The 9,747-nt window shown below is 62.0% G+C and overlaps 1 protein-coding gene across 1 annotated transcript in view; it reads right to left on the bottom strand.

Annotated features, from left to right (window-relative positions):
* MYH14 (myosin, heavy chain 14, non-muscle) overlaps window positions 1-9,747 on the bottom strand; it is a 57,379-nt gene that overhangs the window by 42,847 nt on the left and 4,785 nt on the right. The window contains exons 3-10 of the mRNA XM_012733516.1: window positions 9,526-9,746; window positions 5,843-5,999; window positions 2,887-2,914; window positions 2,681-2,783; window positions 2,140-2,163; window positions 1,372-1,464; window positions 1,115-1,178; window positions 282-392 (exon numbers count right to left, since the gene is read on the bottom strand). Coding sequence (XP_012588970.1) covers window positions 282-392; window positions 1,115-1,178; window positions 1,372-1,464; window positions 2,140-2,163; window positions 2,681-2,783; window positions 2,887-2,914; window positions 5,843-5,999; window positions 9,526-9,746 — 801 coding nt within the window. The remainder of the gene's footprint in view (window positions 1-281; window positions 393-1,114; window positions 1,179-1,371; window positions 1,465-2,139; window positions 2,164-2,680; window positions 2,784-2,886; window positions 2,915-5,842; window positions 6,000-9,525; window position 9,747) is intronic.

Raw genomic sequence — 9,747 nt, 5'->3', positions numbered from 1 at the left:
GCGGCCGCCAGCGAGCAGGAGAGGACCGAGGAGAGGCCCGAGGCCCGGCACCGCGCCCCAGGCCGCGCGCCGGAAGCAGAGGCCCGATGCGGGAGAGGAGAGTGAGGGGCGCCCCGGGGCCGAGGCAGCCGGGAGCCCAGCGGAGGACCGGAGCACCGGAGTCTAGCGCTGGGCTGCAGGAGGCTCTGCTCGGCAAAAGGGAGACACCAGAAAGTGGGGGCGGCAGCCCTCCCCCCCCCCAGGCAAAAGAATCCACTCCGTGCAGAAGCCCACCCGGGCACCCCAGGTCTCACCCTTGAGCTGCTCGCTGGCGCCTCCCAGCAGCTGGTAGAAGATGTGGAAGCTGCACTCGTCCTTGGCCTGGCGGATGGCCCGAGACTTCTCCAGCAGGTCTGGGAGACAGTCAAGGAACCCCGGCGAGAAGAGTGGTCCCCACCAGCCCCCTCCACCGGAGCTACCCGCCCCCCGCCCGCCCATATAGCAGGGGCGTCCTCAGCCCACACCCGCAACTCTGCCACTAACTACACACAGGCGCAGCCCGGGGCACCTCACTTCTGTAGTGTGCCCCGGTTTCTGCCTCTGTACTAGGGCTTTGAAAATAACCCTCCGCTCCTGAGATGCGGCGAGGGTCAGTTGCTGATACCTGAAGCCCCAGGAACAGTTGGGGGGGCTTACCGCGCAAGAGAGGTAAGCATAGCCCGCCTGGGGGCCAGCCCTGAGCCTGGGCACAGCTGTTAAATGAGATGGTGGCTGCAGCCGCCTGCCAGGTGACAGGGAGGGACGGAGGGGGCAGGGCGAGGCCGGAGCCTGGCGCCTGACACTCAAGAGGTGCGGGTCGGGCCGCAGGCTGAGGGGTCCGGAGAGCCGCGGCCCCACCTGACTGGCAGGACCTTGGCGGGGCGCAGCCCTGAGCTCTGAGACCGTGTAAGCTGGAGCCTGGGCTCAGGCCTCGTGGCCACCGCGGGGCAGAGGAGTGATGGGCAGGGGGCGCTGCCTGCCCACACGTGGACGCCGGTTCCTGGCTGTGGTGAGACCCGGAGTGGCCGCCGGGGCCCAGCCCGCCCTCCCCGGGCCCTGCCCGTCCCGCCGGCGCCCCTCGGCTGGGGAAGGATACAGGTCTCGATGTTCGCACCCACGATGTACCCGGCAACATCGAAGTTGATGCGGATGAACTTGCCCTGGGGGTGGGGCGGGGCTTAATGGGGGTCCTGGGCTCTCTAGCCTGAGGAGCACCCCGGCCCTTGCCCACCCCACTCTTAGGTTCCTTGGGGAGCTCAAGGTCCAGGCCCCTTGGACTTCCCCCCAGGCCCACGCCCCGCCCCCCCTCGCCGCCCCCATGTCCCGTGCCGCTGGCCGCTGGCCGCCACTCACAAATCGCGAGGAGTTGTCGTTCTTCACAGTCTTGGCGTTGCCGAAGGCCTCCAGGATGGGGTTGGCCTGAAGGAGCTGCCGCTCCAGCTCACCCTGCCAGGGACAGGGCAGGGGTGAGAAGGGCTGACGCGTGGGCGCGTGGGGGCCGGTCGGGGCTGGCAGCTGGCGGTCAGCGGGCCGTGCGCGCCGTGCGTGTCTGGGTCTCGCCTGCCCCAGTGCGCGGGAGCTGCTCAAGGCGACCCGGGTGCAGTGAGATCAGGAAAACACCACCAAGGCCCACACCCTACAGGCAGAGGCCCCACTTGTGAACGCTGGGAGACGCCCGTGGACACGACTGTCCACACTGCCTGCATCGGGGGAGTGAGAAGTGGCGCAGAGAAGGTCACTCTATCTGAGTTTGTTGGCACAGTGCGCATAGTAGGTCTGCAATAACTGGGGGTGTCTGGGGGAGGTGCTCCTGTGCACAGTCGGGGTGCCGCACACGCGGTCGTTTCGGCCTGTGGTGTGTCCGGGATCCGTCTCCCACTCGAGCACAGAAGGGCGGTGGGCACTCACGCAGTAGGACCGCACTAAACGCAGTGTGCTCACGCCGTAGGGCTGTCGTGGGGGGACCGTGCTTGCAGAGTGGGGGGCACTCAACGATAGCAGGGCTGTTGTGTGCACAGTGGGGCCGCCTGAGGGCGGGTGAGCAGTGGCTGCCCTGGGCCCTGTTTGCTGGAACAGCAGGGATTGGGGTGACGAGACTGGAGGTGAAACCCTGCTACTCACATAAGACAGGTTGCTGGCGGAGGCCTGAGGGAACCACGAGACACGAGACACGGACCGGGACAGGGGCCAGGACACAGCACATGGAACACGGACAGACACAGGTGAGCCGGGCTCGGGGCGCGCGGGAGTGGCTCGGGGGTCTGCGCGGCCCTTCCCGGCCGTGGGCCTGGCGGACGCCGGTCCCCAGCGCGCAGACGGCTCTTGGAGCCGGAGTCGCGGCGTGCTGCGCTCAGGTGCGCTGAGGGCTCAGGCCCTGTGAGTGTGGGCCCAGGCGCTGCGGGTAGCGGCCCCGCCACACAGCCGTGCGCATGGCAGAGGCTCCGGGGTCCGGGCGCCTCTCCAGGGCCTGAGACCGGCCTCTGCTTCCGGTCCTCCCTGCGCGATGATGGACACACGGTAGGCGCACGGCGGGCTGGCAGCCAGGACATGGCCCCGTGTGGCCCTCCTGGGGGCCAGAACAGGCGTCCATGTGGGGGGAGGGAGGAGGGAGCGCCTGAGGGGTGGGCAGGGCCCAGAACACATCCCGGGGCCGGTCACTTACGGGGACACCCGGCTCCTTCCTGCCCTTGGGCGACGATGCCACGAGGGCCAGGTACTGGATGACCTTCTTGGTGTTCTCTGTCTTCCCGGCTCCGGACTCCCCGCTTGGGAGACAAGGGGAAGTAAAAGCAGTCAGCAGTGAGGACCCAGGCTGGCCCCCCAAGCCAAGCCCAGCCTCCCCCCCACAGGGTGCTCCAGGTCACTCACGTGCAGAGAATGGACTGGTCCTCACGATCTGTAGAGACAGAACGGGGGCTTGTCACCTGGGTGGGGTCCCTCAAGCAGGACCCCAGCCCCTCACACTGGCCACCCCCTTTTCAGAATCTCCCGAGGAGTAAGGGACAGCTTCAGTTGGGTGTGTGACGCCCCCAGACGCTGAAACCACACTCTGGTTAAGCCTCTGGCTGGCTGTGTGACCCTGGGGAGCAGCTGACCCTCTCTGAGGCTCCATTTCCTCACCCGTGAAGGAGACAAACCTCAGTGTAGCCAGTCGCTAACCTTCAATGTGAGCCCCTGCTCACAATGTGAGCCCCAGCGAGGTCCTGGACCACAGGCCCACAGGGCTCGGCCTCTGGTATAAAAACTGGTCCCCAAGCGGCCGTGACAGTGGTCAGTCCCCTGAAGTCTCCCCAGCAGCCCCCTACCCACCACCTAGCCTGACACACCCTTCCACAAAGGCACGCCAGGCACTGAGGCAGTGAGACCTGAAAGGTCCCTGCCCTCACCGAGCTTCCACAGAAAGCACTTGCTCGAAAACCAAAGGTGACTTCACCGCGGGCAGCGTCTGCAGCCACCCCTGCAAGCCTCCAGCAGGTACGGGCCAGGGGTGCTGCTTAACACCCGTCGGTCTCTGAGGCCAGCGCCCCAGATGCCTGCAGAGCCAGAAACAAGAAACCTGGTCTAGAGCAATGGGGGGGCCTCCTGGTGGCCTAGGGGTCAAGGCTCAGCGCTGTCACTGCTGCGGCCTGAGTCCATCCCCACCAGGCCGCTGACTCAGGTGACACAGCAGACCTCTCCTGTCTCCCTCTGCCCCCCTCAGCGGTGGATTTCAGTAGATCCGCCTGTTTTGCTCCCCACTCTCTCTGGTGACTCCTCTCACCACCCCACTTCACCCCAGCTCTTCTATGCAAAGTCATGAGAAGGGTCAGGAAGGCTTCTCAGAAGAGGTGAATGTGCTCAGCCCGTAAAAGGGCAAAGAGTCAGAGGCATGGTCTGTGCAAAGGCCCTGTGGCAGAGCCAAGCTGAGGTGGTGGAAATGGGTTTGGAGGCCAGAGTGAAGAGGACTGGCTTTTAAGCAGGGCGGCTGGAAGCCTCTGGATGGCTTTAAGCCAGAGAGAACTGCATTCAGGAGAGCTTTTGCGTGAGCAGGCTAGTCTGGGGGCTGTGTGGTCGTGGGTTCCAGACCCTGCTACCTGTCAGCCTCGTATAACTCAGGTGAGTTGGCTCTGTGCCTTAGTTTCCCCATCTGAAAGGCATTCAGCAGGCTATGGTCAGACTCCGTGAGAATGTTCAGAGGCTTCATAGCCAACTAGTTACGTAACGAGCTCTGTGGCCTGGTTTGTCACATTCTCCACGCCTAGGAGACACCTAGGAGGTGCTCACATTGACAGTTGTTTCAGTTGAGGCTTCTTGTCTCATTTCACAGGCGAGGGACCGGAGGCTCAGCCACTCCCCCAAGGTTACACAGCTAGCCAGAGCTTGAGCCAGGGCAAGAATGTCACACATCAAAACTCGCGGTCCCTGACCACAGATGAGGGCCTGCTACAGTGACAGGTGGTGGTCGGGGCCCTGGGTCCCAGCCCCACGTGGGCCACCCACTGCCACTGTGCCGTGCCTCAGTTTCCCCATCTGGAAACCATTGACTTTAGGGGATACCTGTGAGGTTCCAGGTGCTAATTCATAGGAAGCGTTTGGCATGGACCAGCACTCACCCTTGCTGGCTTTTATCCCTATGCTATAGTAACTGGTCTATAATAAGAGCTGAAACGTGTTCTAAAAATAAACATGCAACAAATCGCACCAGTAACTCAGGAAAACAAGTGTGACCTAGGATAAATGTGTCTGTACGACCATTCCCCTTATGCACGTTGGACCCTGGCCTCAGCGTGAGCCTGGACCCAATCCCCAGGAGCCCGGGGACCTCTATATGGAAGAAAACGGGTCCCTCAACCAGCACCCTGACTCAGCCAGTCGGGGTGGGGCCCGAGTCTGTCTGACATGTTGCCAGGTGGTGCCGACGGGAACCACGCTCGACATTAAGCAAACCTCAGCTTCATTACATGGCTCCTCCTCAGCTAATGGGAGGCGAAGGTTTAATGGACACTGCGGCGAGTGCAGGCTCCTCCCCGAACCTGCCTTACGAGAGATGTATAATCCCGAATGCATTGTCGGCACAGCGTGCAGTAAAGCGGAGCGCGTGCAGGCACGACCCTGCACGGCTGCGCACCGTCTGTGCCACAGGACGGAAAGATGCACGTTTAGCGGCATGCAATGTGTATCTTCACGGGCCCAGTATTTACTAGAGACGATGTAAAATAAATACATCATGGCGCTGACGTCATCACGTCATCACGCTGAAGGGATCGCGTCATCGCGCCGACGGCATTACATCACCTCACTGACGTCACTACACAATCGTGCCAGCGCCATTGTCATCGCGCCGACGGCATTACATCTCACTGACGTCACTACACGATCTTGCCGACGCCATTGCGTCATGGCGCTGGCAGCATTATGTCATCGCGCTGACGTCATCACACTTGAATCGCGTTCTTGTGCCAGGACCCATCCAGTGTCAGGAGTGAAGGGCGGCAGCGTAGCCCCAAGGCGCGTCGAGTGTGCCACCTGCACAGCGGCACCGCGACCCAACGCCGCCCTCTCCTACGGGGCTGCCATTCACTTGGTCGCAAGGTGGATCAAATCCGCAACCCACATGCAGAGTGGAAAGAACAGGGCAGGAATCAACGTGCCAGAGGTTCTGCAGAAAGCCGGCACCCGCTGACTCCCAAATGACGCGTGTTGAGAAGAGACCAACGGAGAGCGACAGGCGTCCTGCCCCTCCCGCCCCTGCTGGGGCTCTTCCGGCCCACGCGGCCCGCATGAAGTGCGGCCTCGGACCCTGCCCCCAGCGGGAGCCCCGCGCGGCGGCCCCAGCCCCACTCACCCTGCAGCATGCTCCGGTAGGCCCCCTCGGTCACCGCGTACACGTGGGGTGGCACTTCGTGGCGCTTCTTGCCCCGGTACATCTCCACGATGGCCTCCGTGTAGATGGGGAGCTGCTTGTAGGGGTTGATGACCACGCAGAAGAGGCCGGAATACGTCTGCATCGGGCAAGGCAGGGTCGGGCTCAGCCGCCTGCATGCGGCCCAGAGGGGATGCGGCGCGGCCGGGAGGGGGCGCCCTGCACAAGCCGTCCATCAGAGGGGCGGCTGTCCACCAAAGGGCACGGCCACTTATACCAGGGACCGTGCAGATTCGGACATTTGTGATAAACGTGCTCAGGCCACGGGTATCCGACACTCGGTCCAAGTGGCACAAAAGGGCTGGATGGGTGAGTCTGCCCTGAGAGCCCGAGTATGTCACCCTGGGGGGCCAGCCTGTCCCCCAGCCCGGCGTCACATGGGCATGAAATGAGCGGGTGCAGCAAAGACTGGAATGCATGTTTCCAGGGCCGGTTCTTGAGAAGCTCTGGATGTACAGGGGTGGAGCTATTGCCGGGACATCATAACCAGGAGGAAGGGGCAGGTAAACTGTGCTCCGGAGGCGTGTTAGGCAGATGTGGTAAGACGCACCGGCACGGAGCTCGCCTGCAGGCCACGCTCACAGCCCACCCGCACGCCCCAGCTGGGGCCGTGCCCCTGGCAGGAAGGCTCGACCTCACACTCCAGCTTTGTGAAAGGCACCACCTTACTTTCCTTTTGCAGTCAAGTTCAAGGGCCCCCTGAATTTGTCCATCACCCTCATTCCCCCTGGTTTCAGAACCCTGAAGAACTGTCCCATCCGGGGCACACAGCTACAGTTAGTTAGGCGTCTGGAGAACTCGCTGGTCCCCCAGCTAAGCCACCCGAGAGCTCCTAGCTGAGCTGGCTCTCAGGAAGCCGAGCCAGCAGAGGTGGCTGCTTGGAGGCCTAGTTAGCACTGTCAGCTCCGGAGCCAGCCAGTGGGCTGCCTGGCTACTTGGCTGGCGGCTCACTTCACGTCACGCAGCTGGTTAGTAACAGGACTGTTGTGAGCACTCGTCGGCAGCTCTGGCTCCACAGTCCAGGGCGTGGCCTGCGCCAGCTGCCAGCCTGTTAACGGTGGGAGGGTGGGTGGCCAGCCTGGAGCAGAACAACCGGTTTGCTGGGTGTCTGCCCTCCCGGCTGGAAGGCTGCTCCCAGGAGCTCCCCCTGCAGAGGGCGGGGCAGGCGGGCCGCATTCCCGGGAGGGTATCTCATGGCCACTGGCGCCGGGCCTCCACTCCTAACAGGAGAAACCCACTCCCCATGCCTCCCTCCAGCCACACCTTGTCCCAAGGGAGTCTGAGCTGGCTGTCGAGGCCAGGGAGCAAAGGGCAAAGGCTGGTGCTCCCAGAGACACAGCTGGGGCGCCCGGGTCGCTGGGGTTCGGCTGAGGCGGGAGCAGTAGACCCTCCCCTGTCTGGTCCCCTGGCCAGTCCTCCCTGTCTCCTCAGTCCATGCGTGTACCCCAGACTCTGGACTTCCTTGAGAAAGCAGGGCACACCCCACTCATTATGGGAGCCCGGGGGGATTAAGGCAGATAATGAGCAGGGTGTGGCCTCTAAGGCCTCCAAATAGGGGTTCTGGGAGGCTCAGGTTACCGGGCTCCAGCCGAAATCAAGTCATCAGGGCCTAACAAGGCCTCTCCTAGCTGCTGGGGTGCCCCCTGGGGCCTCAGCCTCCACCCCCAGGAAAATGGGCCTGTGGAGCCCTGAGCCTGCAGGGACCCCAAGAGGGAAAGGCACTCAGGCGGCATCCAGGCTTGGGACTCGAGCATCTCAGGAGAGAGCCCTGGACCCTGAGCCATTGTGAGGGGCAGACACTGGGTTTCTGGAGCCGGGACACCCCCTTTCCGCAGGGCAGCACCACCTTTCCTTCTACCAGCTGGCGAGCCAACTTGTCTTGCTAAAGCGAGGCAGGAACGAAGCAGGGTGGAGCACACCTCTAGCATCTAGCCAGAGTCTACTTTTGGGGGCCCCTGTCCTCATCAGCAGGGACAGGAACCAGGAAGAGCCACCCAAAAGCCCAGGTTCTGTCCATGTCACGTGCACTGGCCAGGCCAGGCTGTGGGCTCACTGGCAACAGACTTAGCTCGTTTTTCCCTGACACGCTGCACCGTGGCCTTCCCGGCCCGGTGGTCACCCTGGGGCTCCGGTGTGGGCAGGACCTAATCCCCACTTCGTAATCCCCACTTCGGTGGCTGCTGAGTTCCAGTTGTTCTTGGATTTCTTTTTTTTTTTTTAATATAAAACCTGAACTATTCCTTTCTTTGTGGCGTGGTGGCCGGTCAATGAGCCACAAGACCTCTGAGCTGAGCTTGGGGCAAGTCTCCGGGCTCAAATGCCCCCATGACTTCTTCATGGCGGCCACCAGGGCTCAAGTCACTTAACATTCCTGACCGTCAGATGACAACAGTCCCTGGCCCAGAGGTGAGCTGAACAGTACTTGGCACATCACAAGTGCTCAATAAATATTTGCCAGCCACCCATTACTATTATTTTTCATTATTGTTGTTGACATTCTTCGTCAGTCTCTCTAATCCTGTTTGCCCTGAATAATCCTCTGACTTCCCATTAGAGCACCCTAGAAGTGGATTAAAAATACCAAGGCCGGCCCTCCCTGGTGTGCAATGGGTTGGGACGCAGCACTGCAAGCTGGCGCGGCAGCTTCGGTGAGAGTTCAATCCCCGGCCCCGGAGGTGACCCACAGGGCACAGCAGACCTCTCCTGACCCGCCTCCTGCTCCCCTCAGCAGTGGACTTCGTTAGTCTGCCTGTTCTGCTCCCCACTCTGTCTGTGGTGAAGCCTCTCACTGCCCCTGAGCCTCTGGCCTGTACCCCAGTTCTGTGTGCACAAGTAAATAAATCCTTAAAAACAAATAAACAAAAAAAAAAAATACCCAAAAAACTAAGGCCATCACCCCAACCCCCCAGAACCAGATTTACATGGGTCCAGGGTGGGGCTTGGGCACTGGGATTTTTTTTTTAACTCCCCAGGCAGATTCTGACGAGAAGGGAGGTTTCGACGCTGGCCTGCTCTGTGCGTTAGTTGATTAAATAGCTGGCATCAGCTGCTGGGACAGAAACTGGACCGCCACAGCCCACCTTACTACCATCAACCCCACCTCATTCCTAAAAGGCTCCGAAGCGAAGGCTCGGCCGTAAACCAGACCACCCAGGGGTCTTGGCACCAGAGAGCCAAGGAGCTTGACCTCTGTGCCTCCGCTTCTTCCTCTGTGGAATGGGGACAGAATCCTGTATGGTGTGAAAAGGGACTAAGGATGATAAACTTCAGGGTGCCTAGGAGCTTCCCCGATAGTTCTTATGAAATCTCTCTGGGCCACAGTCTCCTGTCAGGTAAAATGGGGTAATAACAGCCCCCACCCTGCCTGAGGGGAAATGAAATCAGTCCACCTGTGAGCGGCAGTCCCACAGCCCGCCCGTTTTGAGGGTGCTCGCCAGTCCGGAAAGCCACCCCCACTGTCAGGGGTCCCCTCCGGTCCCTCTGGGTCAGTCCTGGTCGTGGCTCACTGGGAGTTCGCCACTGAGAACTAAGCGTGGTGGGTGACGCGGGCGGGCGCTGCCTGCAGCCCCCACCCTCAGCCATCCTCAGTGCCCGGGGCCACTCACGTAGATGAGGCCGGAGTAGTATCTCTCCCGCAGGTTGTGCAGCACCGAGGCCTCGTTGAGGCAGGTCAGCTCCGCCATGTCCTCGGCCTTGCTGAACTTGGGCGGGTTCATGCGCTGGATCTGGTCCCGCGGCAGCCGCAGCCGCCGGCCGCTCTCGGCCAGCTCCACCTCCGCCTCCTCGCCGGTCTCGTCCCGCAGCGCCGCCGCCTCGAACCCGTGCAG

Source organism: Condylura cristata, unplaced genomic scaffold (genome assembly GCF_000260355.1).
Source record: "Condylura cristata isolate star-nosed mole 26May11 unplaced genomic scaffold, ConCri1.0 scaffold00041, whole genome shotgun sequence".
In the NCBI taxonomy this organism is placed as follows: domain Eukaryota; kingdom Metazoa; phylum Chordata; class Mammalia; order Eulipotyphla; family Talpidae; genus Condylura; species Condylura cristata.
This window is presented reverse-complemented; position numbering and strand designations above follow the sequence as displayed.